The sequence below is a fragment of the Heterodontus francisci genome, chromosome 36 (assembly GCF_036365525.1).
Source record: "Heterodontus francisci isolate sHetFra1 chromosome 36, sHetFra1.hap1, whole genome shotgun sequence".
In the NCBI taxonomy this organism is placed as follows: Eukaryota; Metazoa; Chordata; class Chondrichthyes; order Heterodontiformes; family Heterodontidae; genus Heterodontus; species Heterodontus francisci.
The window spans coordinates 31365142-31386907 of NC_090406.1; the positions used below are offsets into that span (position 1 = coordinate 31365142).

General features: G+C 41.1%; 1 protein-coding gene across 1 annotated transcript in view; it reads right to left on the reverse strand.

Annotated features, from left to right (window-relative positions):
• Positions 1-1147: 1147 nt before the first annotated feature.
• The window catches only part of lonp1 (lon peptidase 1, mitochondrial), a 39699-nt gene continuing 19080 nt past the window's right edge, over positions 1148-21766 (reverse strand). The window contains exons 9-18 of the mRNA XM_068016459.1: positions 21545-21683; positions 20313-20491; positions 17321-17408; positions 16942-17064; positions 14484-14600; positions 13746-13886; positions 8545-8710; positions 4524-4732; positions 2098-2262; positions 1148-1662 (exon numbers count right to left, since the gene is read on the reverse strand). Coding sequence (XP_067872560.1) covers positions 1513-1662; positions 2098-2262; positions 4524-4732; positions 8545-8710; positions 13746-13886; positions 14484-14600; positions 16942-17064; positions 17321-17408; positions 20313-20491; positions 21545-21683 — 1477 coding nt within the window. The 3' untranslated portion in view covers positions 1148-1512. The remainder of the gene's footprint in view (positions 1663-2097; positions 2263-4523; positions 4733-8544; positions 8711-13745; positions 13887-14483; positions 14601-16941; positions 17065-17320; positions 17409-20312; positions 20492-21544; positions 21684-21766) is intronic.

Here is a 21766-nt window from a genome sequence, read left to right on the forward strand (position 1 = left end):
TTGCTGTAAATAGGTGGAGAACCTGTAATAGAAACTTAATTGAAGTGAAGTTATAAAGTGGGAAGCACCAAGCAGCATTACTACTTTGAACCATAAAGATGAATAGAACTACATAGAAATTTGACTTCAAAACCTTCGAAGGAATTAATTATGCTATTTTTTGAATTTAACTAGAGGCTTCCAGTTCCCCACCAGAGGTGCTGTAGTATTACAGAATATAGTCTTGGCCTTCAACTGCAATAATTTCACAAATTGATACTTTCTCTCCTCCTCTTCGAAGGGAAGCACATTTTGATGGCACAAACACAAGTTGTCTGTATGGAAAACTGCTAAGATTGGAACTGCAATTACATCAGTGGAAATATTAGGTAGTGTATGGCAAACCAATAGACAAATGTGTACCCAGCCGAAAGATGACTTGCAGGTTGATAATTTATAATGGCCAATTTACCTGTCACTAGTATAGGTAGATGGTAGGGAAATATAGGGACAGGTGGGGATGTTTGGTAGGAATATGGGATTAGTGTAGGATTAGTATAAATGGGTGGTTGATGGTCGGCACAGACTCGGTGGGCCGAAGGGCCTGTTTCAGTGCTGTACCTCTAATCTAATCTAATCTAATGAACAGTCAAAATGCAGCTAGCCACTTCCTGGTACAGGAGAAACAACTGTTGTCCAAACAAGTTAACTAATGGAAAAACATGATTGAAAAATGTCAAGACAGCTTACATACTTGTTCCCATGTCTGTTCACTTACTCCAGGAATTTCCCTCAAGGTTTGCACGAGTGGCTGCTGTAACTTCAGTGTAAGTGTCTTGTAGGGAAATTGCTGGAATCTGTTTAAGTGGAATGTAAAATACTGTAAACCATTTTACTTGTCCTGGATGTGCTGATTCATGCTGGAATCGGGGCTCCAGATGCCAGACACCTTCTTGTATTTTAAATGGCCAGTGAATATTAGCAGGCAGTTTGACGGAAGGTATCAATCACAGCTAGGACTTAGCCTGTCCACAGCCACGAGTGGTACAGGTCAGTGGATAGGGAGCAGGAACCTGGATATAATTTCCCCTTCAGTCGTTCAGTAGTGCCACAGCTAAGTATAGTGCCTAAACTGTTACCCCAACTAATTTAGCACAAACTAGAGATATAATTTAGAGCCTTCCTGATCAATGTGACCACCACATCAGGCAGCTGATTTATTCAAGTAACCCACAGATGACAACAGAATCACGTTTCTATGATTTGAATGGATTCTAGAATTACTTAATAAAGTTTATTTAAATCCAAAATCTATCAATTGACTGACAGTATGGTGCTAGGATTGGTTACAATACTACTTCAGTAAAATGACCAAATATTATTAATCATACGTGCTCGATTGGCTTTGCAGTCACGACTCTGCAGCATTGATACAGCTCCTCTGGAACTGTCACAGCATCTGGTTCTGCTTCTATAAAATGCACTTCCCAGAAATGTCTTGGATCAGTTCTATTATCTGTACACTGCTCACTCTCATTTATTTGGAAACACTGTACTGTACACATCCCGGTAATGTTCAACAAAATGTACTTCGAGACCCTCTGTAATAAACTGTGGTAGATCGAAAAAGTCTTTTTTGTTTTCCATTGGTAAAATGATGCAGTCAACACCAGCTCGCTTTGCCTAAAAAAAAAAATTAGTTGCATTTAAATTTCTGAAGTGAAATCGTTGTAATTACTTTCTTGAAAACAATTGTTAAGTTTTCAGATTTCAGACACTAATCTCGATCAAGAAAATACCATCAAGACGTCTGGGTGAATAAATTAGTTTCAGATTCACCATTCTTAAGAATGAGAAACAAAATCTGAAGTGGGTTTCCTATTGTGCAAAACATCGATTATGGATAAAGTCCTGGCTAACTGCAGTTAGGGAATTTTCTAGTTACAAGGATGATAAAATTGAATAATTCCTTTTTTCCCCCCCTTTGGTATCTTTCCATTGTTTACCACAAGCCCCAATTTTAAAGGAACAAGCTTATCAAAAAGAGCTTTGGTTTTCTGCTTGCAGTTGTATCAGTTATGTTAATTCTACTCTTTCAGAAGTTTCACAATAACTTACAGCAATGGTCTTCTCCTTAATTCCACCAACGGGCAGGATTTTTCCAGTAAGTGACACCTCTCCAGTCATGGCTAAATTTTGCCGTGCAGGTTGATCCATTGCTAGAGAAAGGAGTGCAGTTACAATTGTACAGCCTGCACTTGGACCGTCCTTAGGTGTAGCACCCTAGAGTAACAAACCATTCAGTAATCAGAAGTAATGATTAAACAGCCTCCAACTGACTCACTTAGAAGTACTATATTCATTAAGCTCGCTCCTCATCTGCAATACAGTATACAGGTGCTCTGCATCAGTAGGACAATATACATATCTGCTCACATCACAAATTATGTATTTTGCCTAGCACCCTGTTGGACCCCTGAAACCATTCCACAGCGGGCAGGCAATTAACTGCCCATTGTTGCAGGTGCTTTCGCTTTAAGGGACAAGTTCTGCTCCAGAGCTGCTGGCCAATCAGAAGGCCAGCAGTTCTGGAGTACAAGCAGCGCCACTGGGGACAGCAACCACTGCTGGAGGCCCTGCAACACCAAAGAAGGAGAGCACCCTGGGAAAGTTGAGTGTGGGGTTGGGGTTGCTGGGGCCCACTGAGACAGGCCCCAGCAGAAGGGTTTGGTAGGGTGAGGGAGAGATAGCGATCACCACCAGGGGGCCCTGGACTGCTCCCAAAGGAGGGACAGCATTGCTCGGCAGTGGTGAGCCCCTCCACCTCCCTCAAAATTGAGGTGGTGGCGGGAAGCGGCCCTTAAGTGGTCATTAATTGGCCCAACTCCTGACTGTCTCCAAGCATTTCTAACTTTCAGGTCATTGACCTGAAACATTAACTAATGCTCTCTCCACAGATGCTGCCTGAGCTCAGTATTTCCAACATTTTCTGTTCGATTACTTTTATTTTTACATTGATCAAAATTTAATTAACCTGGATCACTTAGATTGTATTGCTCAGATTAAGAGAGTGCACCCAGTGAAAAGGATCACTTTATGAAATTATGGGATCTTCAATCTTCTCTCCACACCACCTGTAAGAAGTATTTATCGTCGTCTCCTTCAGTGGGACCTACTTCATGTTGCTGGCAAGGAGGGAATTGTGTACATGTTTCCCAAAACATGCTCTGAACAGCTTTTTAAAAACTTTTGCACAAAAGGGATAGGAAAACAGAGCAGGACAGGCTAGCAGGGGGAGGCAGTGGCGTAGTGGTAATGTCACCTGACTAGTAACCCAGAGACCAAGGCTACTGCTCTGGGGACATGGGTTTGAATCCCACCATAGCAGATGGCGAAATCTGAATTCAATTAATCTGGGAGTTAAAAAGCTAGTCTAATGATGACCATGAAACCATCGATTGTTGTAAAAACCCATCTGGTTTACTGCTCTCCAAACCTGGTCTGGCCTACATGTGACTCCAAACCCACAGCAATGTGGTTGACTTGTGCCTCAAATGGCCTAGCAAGCCACTCAGTTCAAAGGCAATTTGGATGGTCCACATCCCACAAACGAATAAAAAAAAGTTCCTGTCTTTCAAACATTCATGTGACAATTCAGATGAATGATTTATTTTTGAAAAAGTCAAATATTAGTAACCTGCTAAATACAAATAAATACTAGGAATAAAGATATCTGTAACCTGATATCTAACATCTGTTGACTGACTTGGCTTGAGTTTCACTTGGGTAGCCACATAGGGGCAAAAGATGGACAATTCTACAGTGTTGGTTTGTATGACCCCTAATGTAATATGCAACTTGCACCCGGCTGGCTTATATAACTCTGCATTAACTAGGACAATGGTGTAAATATTTAGCCACATTGGTTATATGTACCCAAAATAGAGCCATGTCTATGCAGTAATATATACATTTATTACAGAACTTCAGCATAGTGTGTATGTTCAATGCAGTACTGTGTATTTAACATATAAATTTAGTAGAACTGCACAATGAAGTATATACTCAATAGATTGCTGAGTACATAGTTATGTATTTATTTAGTACAACAGAAATTTTATTCATTTTGATAATGAAGTTGATGTTGCCAATTCATTTCTTCATTTAAAACATTAAATGGTTAAAATCATACCAGAAGACAGATGCTGTAAGTGTTAATGATGAAATTCATAATGCAGGTAGCTGGAAGATACAGGGTGTGAATATTTTCCATCAAGTTTTGAATTAGGAATTGGAAAAACATGGCATATAAAATCTAGACGTTTTCTGTGGTGGGGAGAGGAGGAGGAATGAGTACAGGACAGTTGCACTGCAGAGATTGTGAATACAGAACCACATGGTCATTTCAGTTGATCCATGTGTTGATTTTCTTTGAGAGAGAAGCAAAAGGAAGTGATGTCTCGATGCATCATAATCCTGTTGCAGTACAAACTAGACAATAACCAGTTTCCTCAAGTTTCTCAGACAATGTACTCAGCGCTTACCTCAGGCACATGGAGGTGAATGTGGGATTGAGTCAAGAAATCATTGGTAGCATCTTTCTGCATGAGAAAGGCCCTAGCAAATGTATAGGCAATTTTTGCACTTTCCTTCATCACATCTCCCAGCTGACCAGTTACTTCAAGAGAGCCGTCTTTATTTTCCTTGTCCCTTGGTCGGCGAAGAGAAGTTTCAACAAACAAAGTTGAACCACCTGATTGTGAGGATTATGATAAGAGAGTTAAGTTAGGTGGTTTCTTTTGTTGCAAGGGTACAAAATCCTTTTTATTTTCTCCTTGGCTCCTCTTGAGGGCGGGGGAGGAGGAGGATAAGTTGAAAATATTTACAACTGAAATACTAAAACTTATAATCACGCTGATAATTTACAGTTTTCATATAGGCTGCAAATTTGTTCTGAAAATTAAAGTAAAATCGACACTTTGATCCCCTAAGGTCCTGTGTCAAGTTCCACACTGGAAATCATCATCATGAAAAACTTGAAGTTGGATTCTGCAAGGTGGGAATGTGGAAAGAAAGTGTTATCTTGAGGCAACTCTTGCACTGTTCCCAGTGGCCAGTTGAGTATCATTGATAAGCTGGGAGCAGGTTCCCCACCCTTGCTGCTCCAGTTCATGTGAACCCCAGAGCGATGGAACAGTAAATAGTAGAATTCATACACTCTTAGAAAAGATATAATGCAACCAGCTTAGAGTTGCATAATCAATAACCATTTTCAAAGAAGAATTTGTTGCCACTTTCTCCTTATTTAAAATTTTATTTTAAGTGCTGATTATGTAAGGCAGCCAAACTTTGAAATAAATAAACAAGGGTCAGAATCAACCATCTGAAGATACAGCTATTATTCCTAGGGTTTCAGTGATTGTATGTCTGCAAGTATGTATTAATCCAGCTCTTTCACTGCAAATCTGCCAAGCCAATTCCAAAAAAATGTGATCAGTTTAGATGTAATTATTCAATTGAGAACAGCAGTATTCAGACAGAAAATTGTAGTAATTTTCTTTTGTTAATTGATTGGGATTCAAGGTAAATGACAAGAACCAGACCCTACAAATTTTTAAGGAATCGGAAACATTAGGTTTGTGGGCAAAGTAGTGGCAGATGTGGTTGAATGTAGGGAAATGTAAGATGGTGAGATTGTGCAAAAGTAATTGTGCAATATGTAGTCTAAGTACATATTGAAGGTGTTAGAGCAGGAAAGAGAGCTTGGAATACTGGAGGATGTCACCTAAACAGTCAGATTTTAGGGGATGAAATAAGGTTTCTCTAAGTTGCTATTTTTGAATAATGTGGACAAAAATGATTGGTCTTAATTGAGTCAGACGACTAGTACTTGAGAATAAAGAGGGGTTGTGAAGTCAGATACAGAATAGGAGACAACACCTTAGTTTGAATGGGTGGACGTAGTGCTGGCAGGAGCTTAACAACTATCAAGCTAAAGAATCCGAACAAGAAGTAGTAGATAATGGATGTTACTCTGTCCAGTAACCCAACAGGTGATATATGATTTGTTTGGAACTGTAAAATTACTGCCAATAAAAAGTTTGTTGTAACTAATTGGTATCCAGTTCAAATCTCTTGAATTCTAACACAGTGAAATGTTCTCAAGCTGTTAAAAAAATTAGAATATATAAAATAGAAAAGCAATTTTAAAATTGCACATGGCCTTAGCGAGAGCAGATATTGTCAGTTTGATCTTTTATTTCAAGAGGATATCATCTTTTGAAGAGAATTCAGTGGATGGCTACAAGACTAATACCAGAACTTAAGAACCAAGATCTGAACAGCACTTTTTATACCAGAGAACCTGACTCCTGAAGAGGAAAAAAGGTGATTTGATACAAGATTTTAAAATTACAAAATGATTCGCTAAGATGGGGTCAAATCACAGACAAGGCAACAAATAGTAAATAGAAAATACAGAGAAATTTATTTAGCAAAAAGCTGATCGACACATGGAACAAACTGATAATTTAGGTGAGGAACTAGATTTCAAAATTGGTTTCAAAAAGTAGACAAGTTCCTACATCTGAAGGGATTTCTGATTATTAGCTTTTATAAACAATAGGGCTATCTCTCAGGAAGAGTTGATTGGAGTAAGCCAAATGGAACAGGCTTCTCTGTGAACAACAGGCATTTATAGTGTGTCTTTAATGGAGTAAGATGTCCCACTGTGCTTCACAGGAGCACAATCAGACAAAAAATTTACACTGAGCCAAAGGAGAAGAATTAGGTGATCAAAAGTTTGGTCAGAGAGGTAGATTTTAAAGAGCATCTTAAAGGAGAGAAGGGAGTCGTTTAAGATGGGAATTCCAGAACCTCGGACCCAGACAGCTGAAGGCACAAAAGCCAGGGTGCAGTGAAGGAAGAGGAGGGCGGGAAGGGGCATGGATGCACAGGAGGAACACAAGAGTACTCAGAGTTGTAATTTTATTCTTTCATGGGATGTGGGCATCGCTGGCGATGCCAGGATTAATTGCCCTCCAGAAGGTGGTGGGGAGCTGCATTCTTGAACCACTGCAGTCCATTTGGTGTAAGTACACCCACAGTGCTGTTAGGAAGGGAGTTCCAGGATTTTGACCCAGTGACAGTAAAGGAATGGCGATATAGTTCCAAGTCAGGATGGTGTGTGGCTTGGAGGGGAATTTGTAGGTGATGGTGTTCCCATGCATCTGCTGCCCTTGTTCTTCTAGGTGCTAGAGGTCGTGGGCTTGGAAGATGCTGTCGAAGGAGTCTTGGTGAGTTGCTGTAGTGCATCTTGTAATGCTACACACAGCTGCCACTGTGTGTCAGTGGTGAAGGGAGTGGGCGGCACAGTGGTTAGCACTGCAGCCTCACAGCTCCAGCGACCCGGGTTCAGTTCTGGGTACTGCCTGTGCGGAGTTTGCAAGTTCTCCCTGTGACCCCGTGGGTTTCCACCGGGTGCTCCGGTTTCCTCCCACAGCCAAAAGACTTGCAGTTTGATAGGTAAATTGGCCATTGTAAATTGCCCCTAGTGTAGGTAGGTGGTAGGAGAATTGGGGGAAGGTGGGGATGCGGTAGGGAATATGGGGTTAATGTAGGATTAGTATAAATGGGTGGTTGATGGTCGGCACAGATTTGGTGGGCCGAAAGGCCTGTTTCAGTGCTGTATCTCTCTATGACTCTAATGTTGAAGGTGGTGGATAGGGTGCCAATCAAGCGGGATGCTTTGTCCTGGATGGTGTCGAGTTGCACCTATCCAGGCAAGTGGAGAGTATTCCATCACACTCCTGACTAGTGCCTTGTAGATGGTGGACAGGCTTTGGGGAGTCAGGAGGTGAATTACTCACGGCAGAATTCCTAGCCTCTGACCTGCTCTTGTAGCCACAGTATTTATATGGCTACTCCAGTTAAGTTTCTGGTCAATGGTAACCCCTAGGATGTTGATAGTGGGAGATTCAGCGACGGTAATGCCATTGAATGTCAAGGGGGGATGGTTAGATTCTCTCTTGTTGGAGATGGCCTGTATGGCATGAATGTTACTTGCCACTTATCAGCCCAAGCCTGAATGCTGTCCAGGTCTTGATGTATATGGACACAGACTGCTTCAGTATCAGAGGAGTCGCAAATGGTGCTGAACATCCCCACTTCTGACCTTATGATGGAGGTAAGGTCATTGATGACGCAGCTGAAAACAGTTGGGCCTAGGACACTACCCTGAGGAACTCCTGCAGTGATGTCCTGGGACTGAGATGATTGAACTCCAACAACAACAACCATCTTTCTTTGTGCTAGGTATTACGCCAACCAGTGGAGAGTTTCCCCCGAATCCCATTGACTCCAGTTTTGCTAGGGTTCCTTGATGCCACACTCAGTAAAATGCTGCCTTGATATCAAGGGCAGTCACTTTTACCTCAGATTGTGGAATAGTCAAGTCTAGACAAGGGTTTCTGGAGCAGATAGGCTCTCAGGGGTGAGAGATGGAAGTAGGTGGAAATGTACTATCGTGTTGCTATGACTCAATCAATGCAAAGCTCATCCACTTACCCATCGCTGTCCAGGCTAAACCCATTACAACTCCTGAAGGAGTGACATCATACATCCTGTCCACTGTGAAAATAGGTTTTCCAACATAATCTTGGAGGTTCCCGGGGGTTGCCACTACTGTGTCAGCCTCCTTGTGTACAATTTTATATGCAGCCTTGCGAAGCACCTGCAGAAGAGAAATGATGTCACTTGTGGCTGTAGGGATCCATTTCACTCCACTAGGAAACACGCACAATACGTAAAATTGAGACTGAAATGCAAGCCCAACTAAATGATGCATCCAGGTCTTTAAAAGCAGTACAGAGGAATGTCACACAAAGAAACCAGCACAACAGAACAGTTTGCAGCTCCACAATCACAAATATCCTACGTTGTGAATAAGAGGACAGGGATATAAAACCACAACAGTAAGAGGATGTCAAAGCTGAGCCTCACCCTATCCTCATTCAGTGTCAACATGTGCAAGCAAACACACATGCTCTTTCCAACAGGGGTCACTGTATTTGAAAAAACATTTCACTGCCTGCCTCACCACTGAAATGCACTGAATGGCATGAAATTACTGTACTTGCACAGTAGATACAAACTAAACTTGCCATAGCAATTAAGTCTCGTCATTTCAAGTGAATGTTGGCATCCTTACATCTATGAATGATGATGGACATGCAGCAAACAATTCATTTAGGTGGGGTGTCTTCTGTTGGTACACCTTTGCGGATGGCTGTGAAGGCCAGTCCTTGAGAGGCAGGTTCTGCCACAAGTGCTGCATGTGAAGCTGCCTATTGACGCTGAGAGTTGTTTTTGACATTGGCACCTGTTGCCAAATTGCTGTAGCAACTGGTCATTGTTTTAGTGCACAGCAGTCCACAGGATGTCTCGCCATTTCCCTCTTACGCCAGCTAGTGGCTCCCAGGTGCGATAGTCAACATTTAGGGCCTTCATGTCACACTTGCAAGCATTCTTGAAGCAGAGCTTCGGGCACCTCACTGGTCGTTTGGCCCCAGCTACCTCAACATGGACACTCCTTGGGTATGCGATCGTCTTCCATCCTGCAGACATGTCCAATCCAATGAAGCTACCTCTGTTTGATTAGTGCCAACATACTTGGGAGCTCTGCCTTTGAGAGTACTGTCACATTTGTGATTTTGTCCTGCCAGGATATAGCCATAACACACCACAGATAGCGAAGATGGAAATTATTGAGCTTCTTTTCCTGGGTAGCTGTCAGTCACCCATGTTTCACAGCCATAGAGAAAGGTGCAGAGAACAGAGGCCTTATCAATCTTCCAATCAATCTTATATAAAAGCAAAATACTGCGGATGCTGGAAATCTGAAACAAAAACAAGAAATGCTGGATTCACTCAGCAGGTCTGGCAGCATCTGTGGAAAGAGAAGCAGAGTTAACGTTTCGGGTCAGTGACCCGAAACGTTAACTCTGCTTCTCTTTCCACAGATGCTGCCAGACCTGCTGAGTGAATCCAGCATTTCTTGTTTTTGTTCCAATCAATCTTCCCTTCTCTTTCATTCAGTAACTGATTTGACACTAAATTCACACTAATTTCACTCCCCTTAGTCCTTGCATTGTTAATTTCACAATCCTTCTGTCTGATAGGTGAAGAAGGCAAGCGACTCTGTGTCAACCAAGGTCTCAGGTGCCCTGTTCCCCCTTGTCACGCCAACATGTTACATTGAATGATTTGAAAAAAAAAATCCACTGGCTGGATACCTGAATTTATATTTTTTCAAGAAATTAAAAAAAAGAACAGATAAAGGTGACTTTGCTAGCAGCTTAAGATGGCCACCTAATTTGCAAAACTATCCTACATTGCAAGGCCTGTGCGGTTGGAGACGAAGAGGGAGCCCTGACCCAGCAAGAACCAAGACCTGGGAAATTTAAGGGAAAACTGTCTGTTCCCATTAGCAAGGCTGTGAGAAAGAAATCCCCAGGCACGGGCTGTTTTAGTTGCAAGAAGAAATATACACTGCTAACTACCATGCTTGAATTACTGGGTGACTGTCATGTGACAAGCCTCACCCATGTGTGCTTTAAGCTTGTGTTTCTCTGCAGCAGGCTGAGAAGCATCTGGATTCTCTGACAAGTGCAGACTCAAGTGGGGGTCCCTCCTCTCTCTCTCTCCCCATTTCAGCTTGCAAGTTTCGAACCCTGCCTGACCACCTCTGCATACTCCGGCTACAAACAGAGACCCCTTGAAGGAAAGCGTCTGCATCGCTGTCTCCAAAAGACCCACCAAATCAGTCATCTATCTCTTCAAAACGGATGCCTCAGGACCACCGAATTCAGCTAAAAGCCAGCCAAAACACCAAACTCCACAGACTTTTTCTATGGCCTCTAGCTCGAACAATCTACCCTTCCCCACTCTGTAACCTATTTGTGTGTGTGTGTGAAAGTTGGAGCGTAGTTTATTATTTTACTTAGTTTTCGTTTAAGTACAATGAAGTTAACCTCTTTCTTTGTTAAACTCAAGAAAACCTGTCCAATTGGTTCTTGTTATGATCATAGCAAATAAATAATCAAACACCTACTAAATTGACCAGTACATCCACTTTAAAAAAGAATTAAATCTGTGGTGTACAAACAAGGAAAGGGACCTCTCCTCACCTGGCTGTAACACCAGCTCACAACTTTAGCCACTTGCCAGGAAACATTTTTTAAAACTGGCAAGTGCAAGTTTAACTAATGGCACATACAGTGTGAGATGCCCTGCTCCAGCAAAATCTGGACCATTAGGATTTCAATACAGCTTTTAAACAAATCCCAAGAGGGAGACTCCCTCTCTATATTTAATAAAGCGTGACAGAAAAAGGGAGAACAAAAGGGGGAAAAATAAACCTTTTACCATTACATGTCGTCCTTTGTCCTAACCACTGTGCTAGAAAATTATGCTGCAGAGTTTTACATTTTAATTTTTAAGAAATTAGATTCATATGATTTTGATGTAAGGTACAGCACACTACTTTTTAATTCATTCACAGAATGTGGGCATTGGTGGCAAAGCCAGGATTTATTGCCCATCCCCAATTGCCCTTGAAAAGGTGATGGTGAACTTCCTTCTTAAACCGTTGTGCTGTTAGATATGGCGTTTCAGGATTTTGACCCAGCGCTGATGAAGGAGTGGCAATATATTTTCCAAGTCAGGATGGCGCGAAACTTGGAGGGGAAGTTGCAGTTGGTGGTGTTCCCATATGCCTGTTGCCCTTGTTCTTCCAGAGATCGTGGGTGTAGGAGCTGTTGTTGAACAAGCCTTGATGTGTTGCTGTAGCACTTCTTGTAGATGGTACATACTACAGTCACAATGTGCCAGTAGTGGAGGGAGTGAAGGTGCTGCCAATCAAGCGGGCTGCCTGTTCTGGACGGTGTCAAGCTTCTTGACTGTTATTGCAGCTGCAATCATTCAAGCAAGTGGAGAGTGTTACGACCAGGTGAGCAATGTGTCTAGGGGTCTCTTGCTGTCTTCACCTGGTCTTATTGTAACAGGGTTTAATTTTAAACACAGTGTTTTGAGCTCCCACTTTGTGATTCCATGTTCCTAGATTCCAATTATAATGCAAAGAACTGAGCACACACAGGCTTTCTTTGGTTTAAAGCAGAAAGAGGAAATTTATTAAAACCATAAACTCTAATATGGTTTACGCCTACGGATATACAACAGGCTCACGCTAGCGCACACACGCGATGTAAACATGCAGATAGGGATAGAAAAGAGAAGAAAAGATAAGTAGAACAGTTTGAGGAAATATCTTGTTACTGTTTCTCGAGCTTGCTGTAGTCCTTGATTGAAGATATGGTCTTGTGATTCATTGGGGCCCAGTAATCTTCTTAAAACTTTGTTCATGTGGCAAACCCTTCTCTCTTTGAGTTTCACGTGTCTTCAATGGTTTCAGTTCTCTGAAAGACGAGCAGGCAGGCAGGAGATATTCTCAGTTCCAGGAGAAGATCTCTACTTCATGAGCACATGGCTTTGTCTCAGTTCAAATCCCTTTGTTTGGGAGTTCAAATTCAAAAAGCTCCCAGGGTGCTCAGGTTAGTCATGTGACCAGTTCCTTATATGGAACTCTCTCTTCAACCTCCTTGGTTGGAAGTTCAAATTCAAAAGCTCCAGCCAACCAGTCATGTCCAAAACTGATCTGACCATTTCTGTGTATTGGAGAAGCAATTGCTAGATCCCCATTGTTTCAACATTATGTTACCATGGAAATGTCTTTCCAATCAGGGCTTGCAATTTTTAAGTTTCAATATTCATGTGGCAAAATATTGTATGCCTCAGTCTTGGCAGGTGGGGTTTGCCTGACAACAGCATTCCAACACATTCCTGACACGTGTCTTGTAGATGATGGAAAGGCTTTGGGAAGGCAGGTGGTTAGTCACTGACCACAGAATACCCAGCCTCTGACCTGCTCTTGCAGCCAGTCTTTATGTGGCTGGTTCAGTTAAGTTTCTGACCCCCCGGATGTTGATGGTGAGGGATAAGACAATGGTAATGCCTTTGAATGTCAAGGGAAAGAGCTCAGACTCACACTGAAGATAGTCAATGCTTGGCACTTGTGTGGCACAAATGTTACTTGTTACTTATCAGCCCAAGCCTGAATGTTACCCTGGCATTGCTGCATGTGGACAGACTGCTTCATTAGCTGAAGAATTGTGATGGAACTGAATGCTGTACAATCATCAGTGAACATCCCCACTTCTGGCCTCATCATGGAGGGAAGGTCATTGATGAAGCAGCTGAAGATGGTTGGGCCAGCACACTGCTCTGAGGAACTCCTGCGGTGATGTCCTGGGGCTGAGATGATTGGCCTCCAACAACCACAACTATCTTCCTTTGTGCTAGGTATGACTCCAACATGTGGAGTTTTCCCCTCGATTCCCACTGACTTCAGTTATAATAGGACTCCATGATGCCACACCCGGTCAAATGCTGCCTTAATGGAATTAAGGGCAGTCAATCTCACCTCCCCTCTGACATTCAGCTATTTTGTCCAAGCTTAGATCAAGGCTGTAATGGCAGCTGGAGCCAAGTAGTTTTGGTAGAACCCAATCTGAGCATCGGCAAGGTTATTGGTGCAGCTAAGGAAGATTTCAGTTCATAGACAGGGTTACTTTGTTGTACATCAATGCTGAATACACTGAGGAGCCTTCTCCTCGTCGGAACATTTACATTAGTAACTATGGTGCACATACCTTCTCCACCTGTTTTTGCAGATTGCGAACCCCGCTTTCCCTACAGTACTGTTTGATCAGAACAGTAAGTGCTTCAGATGTGATCTGCACTCTCTCTTTGTCCAGACCGCAGGCATTCATTGCTTGAGGAACCAGATAACGCTGCAATAAAATGAGAATCCAAGTTTACAACCCTAAAGAAAAAAAATTCATTTGTATACCACTATATTTGAAGTGAGGTGATTGTTCTAGGCAGAAACAGCAGCCAATTTGCTTATAGCAACGTCCCATAAACAGGAAATGAGATGAATGACCTATTAATTTGTTTGTGAAAGTGTTGGTTAAATGATAAATGTTGTCCAGGGCACTAGCAGAACTCCTTGCTTTTTTATGAATTGTGACATGGGATCTTTTACATCCATTTGAACAGGAAGACTTGGTTGAATTGATAATGTCTCAGCCAAAAGATGGCATCTGCAACAACACAGTACTGATGCACGCTGAAGTACAAAAAGTTGAGACTTGAACCCATTACCTTCTAACTCAGCACTGGAACATGATTAATATGAAATTTTGAACACAGACTAGGTTCTTTGTTTGTCTCCAAGTAACTGGGGCACCATTATTATTAGAAATTCTCAAATCCACAATTAAAAATCCATTTCAGAATTATGGAAAGTATCTTCATGTTCAAAAAGATCTAACAGTACACTCTTTTCTTTAGATCTATTCTATTTGCTTCTAAATGAACAGATGTACCTCAGCAATCGCAAGCTTCTCCTGTGCTACGTAGCCAGAAATGTTAATCATCTCCATTCGATCCCGGAGAGGTTCTGGAATTGTTTCAGTCACGTTAGCAGTGCAAATAAAAAGTACCTATTAAATAAAGAGACACAGGATTGGAGCAGACCATTCAACAATACAGCCTTTTTCTCCCCTCCTATCACAAGTCTTGATTCTCACCAGGCATAGTTTCACAGGTGTCAGCTGCTCTGAGACAGGGGTATTTTACCTGCAACCCTAGGCCCCACATAACCCCTAATAATCAGGCCCACGAAGCCCAAGAAACTTAGTTTTCATTCTGCCTGTGCCATATTTCTTTGATGGTTTGTCCTGTTTGAATTTGGTGGCCCAGGTGATTCAAAAAGAGCTTTTTGTTTTTAAAAGCACAGTTTCCCATGAGACTATATACTACACACTTTTGCCACCATGGACATATTAACTTGTACACCCTGTCCTACAGAATCTCTCACACACTTGTTCACGTCCATGTTCACATTCACATCCAAACAGAAAGTTGGCTCACCTATTTGAACATGAACAGCATCAAAGCTGACTCCAACCTTGTCCTTCTCTGATGCCCATACAAGGCAATTTCAAGAAGGGGGTCACTGTAGAGCAATCACAAGTGGGAATCCCAGTTGATTTTACCAATATTAGAGTGGTAAGGATATTTACAGCACTCTTACCATCAACTGGGTAAGAACAGTTAATCATTGCAGATCAGGGTTTAAAGATTGCATGGTTCAGACAGACAGTTTAGCTCTAACCCATCAGATGACTCCATGTAACAGTCAAACCAACATACTATACTTTATAATGTACCCAAGTACAGGATTCATATTGGCTGATATGTACAATGTTAACTTTTATTCTTGAGATTTTACAGCTGTGAAAATAAAATATATGAGCAGATACAACTCACTGTTCCCTGCTAACTACACACTTCACTGACACAAGAACACGCACGGATTATAAAACAGATCAACAAATGTGATCTCTCAAACACATTTGTATTAAAATATACAAACAGATGTTTTATGGTAGGTTGTCAGATATATTTTTTAATGGCTCTGTGCGAAATCATATCTGGAAATCTGCAGTCAATGCCGTTCCACCCAGGTTTGGAGGAGACGTGGTAACATTGGCCACAATATCTTTTGATAGGGAGAAGAAAAACAAAACTAGTTAGAGAGAAAAAAATCAGCTGGGGACTTCCTGCTTTTGATCATAAGTCCAGCTGGAAAGTGCATGAGAAGACAGAATTGTGTTTGGCTGTGATATCCTCTATGGTTGTGATATCTTTTACGGTTGCACAGCAGTCAACAGTCATTGATTGTCCAGACTCACCCGAAGAATAGCCACTGGAACAAGGTAATGGAAAGCGGCTAATCCATATGGAACTTGGAGCAGGAGGATTAATAGCAGTCAAAACACTCCTTACAGTATACAACTAATAATTCTCTTCATTTCTTGTACTATAAATGTTTGTTTAATTCAAATCATAGTTCAATTTCAATGTCAACTTAGTGCTAAAAAAAAAAAAATGGATAATTTGAATTAAATGATTTAAATTAAGCATTAACATAAATAGCGTAATACTGGGTGTTGGATCATTATTTCTGAGCTGGAGACAATCTTATTGGTTCCTAAAATGTTAAATCAGAATTTTGAGGTCTCGGCATCTATTAAAACATGATTGAAAAAGGATCTGAAATGAAATAATAAATTCCAAAACAGAACTGGTTATCGTGCTGAGAACTTACACCGACAGGCAGCGCATTAACTGAAAATTAGAATCTACGACACAAGAAAGTAATTGTTGTTGCAGTAATCTTGCAGGAGGCCCCTAGAAAGCAGAGTAAGGGTTGAGACAAGAAGGGAATCACAGAATTGTTACAGCACAGAAGGAGGCCATTCAGCCCACCGTGTCTGTACCAGCTCTCCGAAGGAGCAATTCACCTAATACCATTCCCCCGTTTTCTCACTGTAACCCTGCACATTCTTCCTTTTCAGATAACAGTCTAATTCACTTTTGAATACCTTGATTGAACCTCCCTCTTCCAAACTCTCAGACAGTGCATTCCAGATCCTAACCACTCGCTGCCTGAAGAAGTTTTCCTCACATCACTTTTGTTTCTTTTGCCAATCACTTTAAATCTGTGCCCTCTCATTCTCGATCCTTTCATGCGTGGGAACAGTTTTTCCCTATCCACTCGATCCAGACCCTGCACAAATCACTCAGCCTTCTCTTCTCCAAGGAAAACAGTCCCAACTTCTCCAATCTATCTTCATAACTGAAGTTCCTCATCCCTAGAACCATTCGTGAATCTTTTCTGTACTCACTCCAAAGCCTTCACATCTTTCCTAAAGTGCGGCGCCCAGAACTGGATGCAATATTCCAGCTCAGGCCGAATTTGTGTCTACTAGTGCATACCTTTGACAAATCAACTGGCACATCGAGGTAATGGTCCAAAAAGTTAAAATTCTGTTCTGGATCGAGAAGCTCCAGGAGTGCTGAAGATGGATCTCCCTGATAACCACGACCAATTTTATCAATCTGTAATTGGCAGAAGCAATTATAGAGGATCAGAAACATGAGAAATCTCTGTGAGCTATGTAACCAGCTATGGACAAGAAATATCAAGATTAATAATTTCATAATTACAGATCAGCATAATTCAATTAAATGCAGTGTAATATATATTCTGAATATATGTTAAATGTTACATCGAACTTTTGATCACCACTGGTTCACAAAGGCCCTCCGAAATAAGGCCCCACATACTAAGTACAACTATTTTAGAGAACGTTACCTCATCAATAAGAACTAATGGATTTTCGGTCTTGGTTTTCTTCAGGCACTGAATGACTTTTCCAGGCATAGCTCCAACATAGGTCCTCCTGTGAAAGAGGATCACAATAATGCAGCTTACCATTACTGTCAACACTTCTCAATATTAACCATAAGCATAAAATCTATAGTTGACAGCAACAAATGGATGAATATTGAAAGTAAATATACATAAAAATATATCAATAAAAGGTTACAATTGACAAAAACAATAAAGGTAGTTACAGTATGGATAGCTGCCAGAGGCTGTTGTAATGCACTGTGGGAGGGAGAACTTAACATTTAATAAATCATATTGGTTAGTGGTTTAAGAATCCAAAATCTTCCCAGCTGAAACCACAACAGGTTTGCATTAGATTTTGGGCCCAGTATAAAACACGATCTGAGTTTAGCCTCTTAATCCTGAATTTGACAGCACATACCCAGAAGTAATCCCACTTGCATGAACTAGAAGAAAGATTGGGTTCATATCTATTTCACTTTATTCTGTAAATTGTACTTTAATACAGGTGCCTCTGATCAAGCAGAAGCTTCGTCTTACAAAAGAAAAGCGGGCTAAATCTGTGGCCTTTCTTACATTTGTACGCAGGTGTCAGAGCACTGGAGTGATGGGCTTTGATGCCTTTCCCCATCTCTGACTTATGTTCTTAATGATGCTAATCTTAGCAACAGATGTCAGAATCCAAGCATTAATCTGTTAATCTAACTAAACCTGTAAGGAGTGTACTTAAGAGCTATCTCTATAGATAAATCGTAAACTACAGAAGCAAGATCTGCAAATAGAAGGACGACATCCCACTTAATTCGACAAAAAAAAAAAATCCCAGTTTGTTCTCTGTATATTGATACCAAATACTTGCTGTTTATATGTTGATGTTGACAAACTGGTATGCTTAATTTGACAATTTTTTAAAAAAGTCTCTAACAATATTAAAGACCTTTTAGTACCACCTACTTGGACAGGCCCTTATCTCCATTTTGCTATGAGATAAATGTACCGAAACATGAAGTAGAAACACATGAGTTATTCTTGGTTTGTCTTTTGGGTTTGTAAACTTTTTGCCATCTGTCTACAACTCTCAGGATTCTGCGGGATCCAGCAACACTGGTCAACCAGTCCTCAAGTGTAAACATTCAACTGTTAGTCAACCTCCTTCCTTTTACAGTTCACAACACAGAATAAAATGAGACATTTGATATCCAGTAGAGGTGATCAATCTATTGAGAGTGTAGCTTTCGGTTTCAAGTTCTATCTTGTGAGCCTGCCGAAGACCTGTTGAAAACCTTGTTCCTTTTTACACCATATTCTGTCTACATCACAAAGGTATACATCACCTCATGTTCCTGAATCTCTGAAAAATCTTATGTAAACAGTTGTAGTTGTTTACTTCAAAGCTACTGTCTCAAATAATACTTCCAGATTCTTTTTAATGGACCCCACTAACTATATTTATTACACTAGCCAAAATTATACTTTAATCACCCATGGTTGACGTCACTGTGGTTATTTATTTCCTTGCACAAGAATTTTTCCTATCTAACACTCAGACACTAAAAGCAGAAGACAAGCTATGCTTTCTTCTCATGACACTTTAAAGTCATTCCATTTTTACTGGAAAGCCTGTTGTTCCAAGATACAAAGAGGTTTGACTGTTAACCCTAACCCCCCAAGATGTCTAACATACAGCACCCCAGGACGTCCAACAACTGCATCCATTGGTGAATAGTAGTTTAAGGAAAACAAAAACATTTCCTGTAAATTTTATTTCAATATTGGTTTGAGAATCTGCATGAAGTTGATAACTCAGTCAACCATGAATCCAGAGTGGCAAGTACATTTTCTCTTAAGAGCTGAAAGAGGTGAGAAAGCAAAGCACCGAAAGACTGACTACCTGGGCCCAGTAGTTCAGGAGATAAAATTGAAAAGGACAAGTGCGGTGGAACAGAAATGGAAACCTATCGACCCATCTCACTTGCATTAACAAAATTGAGATTGGTCTCCAACATACCAACAAAGCCTGCACTGGCAAAACGGCCTCCTTCTGTGCTGAAAAATTTGTAAGTGGGTAGGCCTGTATCAGCAATTCAACCACATTAATGGAAACATCAACTTAAATTTTATAGGTAACCCAATATCCACCTCAGCAGACCTCAAAGACAAAAGCTTAGATACTTTGTGCTAAATTAGCTCCTTTCTGCCAGTATTAAGTTTTCTCCCTGCCATGCAATATCATAACCTTTCAGCATTCTCTTAATTTTATGTGCTGTAACATTCATCACCTGTGGTGTTGCTCAATGATGAAAGTCTAAGTTTTCTGGAAAACTTTGCCCTATATAAGACCTAAAATGGGAATAACACTTAAAAGAAATGCATTGATTTAGTGCCTCTCAGTACACAGCACTATTTATATAGACTCCATCTTTCGTGTTAGTCCCTACACACCATAATGATGCGATGGAAGCATGGTTGACAGCAATGATTTCAACAAGCAGTGCCACCTGCAGAACTTCTGTGGTATTGTTTATTAAACAAACAATGAACAATCAATTATGAATAAATATTATAGATATAATGAACACAAGTGAAACAGCAACCAGCTGCACTATTGCAATCAGTGCACAGCCACAGGTGGCATGGGAGGAAGAAGAAATCAGCCAGGATTCCTGCTTCTGATCACTGGCAAATGTATGTGAGGATGATCAGGTGCAGCTGGTAGAAAATTGATGGAAATAAAGAGAGATGAACATAAAATCCATTTATATTTTTGGCTAGACAATTGCAGGACTAATTAGTATGTTAAAAATCAACTAGAATTGCATTTATTTCAATATTAATTCAACACCTGTACAGGCCAAATGCCATTCACAAGCTATAACTACAGTTACCATCAGCTGCAAATACTTGCAGTACATAGTCATGGCATGGTTTAAATCCAATCAGGTTATTACAATACCTGTGACCTTTGATTTCTGCCACATCAGTCATTCCTCCAACACTGAACCGAAAATACTCTCGGTTTAACGCTCTTGCTATAGATCGAGCAATGCTAGTCTTGCCAACTCCAGGTGGACCGTAGAAGCATAGAATCTTCCCTTGGGTTGTACCACGCAGTTGGCTAACTGCAATAAATTCCTGGAAACACAGACATTACAAACCCAGGCTTACAGATTTACCTCACTGAGTTGTAGTAACGACATGGAATTCCAATGAAAGCTTTTTTTAAAATGAAATTAAAAGGCACTTTTATATTAACAAGATATCAAATAGAGAATTCAGAAGAAACTTCTTTACGCAGAGACTGGGGAGAATGGGGGACTCATTACCACAGGAAGTAATTGAGGCAAATAGTACTGATGCAATTAAGGGAAAGCTAGATAAGCATGAGGGAAAAGGGAACAGAGGGTTATGCAGATAGTGTTTGATGAGGAAGGATGGAAAGAGGTTTGAGTGGAGCATAAATATGGTCATGGACTGGTTGAGCCAAATGGCCCATTTCTATGCTGTATATCCTATGCAAGTTTAGCATCAATGTGAAGTGGTTTCCATTGCAGTATAATACTGACATCAGGACCCAGACCCAACTCAGAAGAGGTGAGAACCCCTGCAGAAGGCACTCACACAACATTTAGGTTTGACACTACAAAGAGTGCAATTCCAGTATGTTGTCCATCAGAATTTAAGAAGCACAGCAGTGGGGCACTTTTTAAACCCATCTGGAGTTATTTAAGTGCTTAGACAATGATCTAAGATTTTAAATTGTAATGCAGGGAGAGTAGCTCTAAGCACACAGGCAGAGCTTTCTCCTCAGAAGAGTAGTTTAAAGCAGGCAATGTGAACAGGGTGGTGCCTGGCTGGAATCCACACTGCTGCAGACAGTGCAATCAGTTGACTCAGGGGTTAAGTGCATCATGAGGGGCAGGACATGTCCAGAACATCCGGAGTTTAAGCCCAGTCTGAGCCAAGCCAGTCTCAACCAGGGTCTGTAACTGGTCTCAGTAACATGCAAAGAGAAAAAAATCCTGGGGCAACTTATCCAATTCTCCCTCTCCAGGGAAGCAGGTTTTATCTAGTCTGCAGTGAAAGCAGCATGCAGTACAAATTTGTATGCTATCAGGGCTCAGACTGTTGACCCTTGAATGTGTATGGCACTGATGATTGGTCAGCAAACGGATACAATTCTCATACCAGGATGCGTTTTTTGACCTCCTCCATGCCATAATGATCCTCCTCCAGCACCTCCTTGGCTCGTTTCAGGTCCATGTTTTCTTCACTGCATTTTCCCCAAGGCATTGTCGTCAGCCAGTCCAAATAATTCCGAGTCACACTAAAGCAGGTAAAGTGAAAACAAGAGCAAAGGGAAACTAGAATCAAGCAACTCATCAATAAAAGGGTTACTTTACATACAGA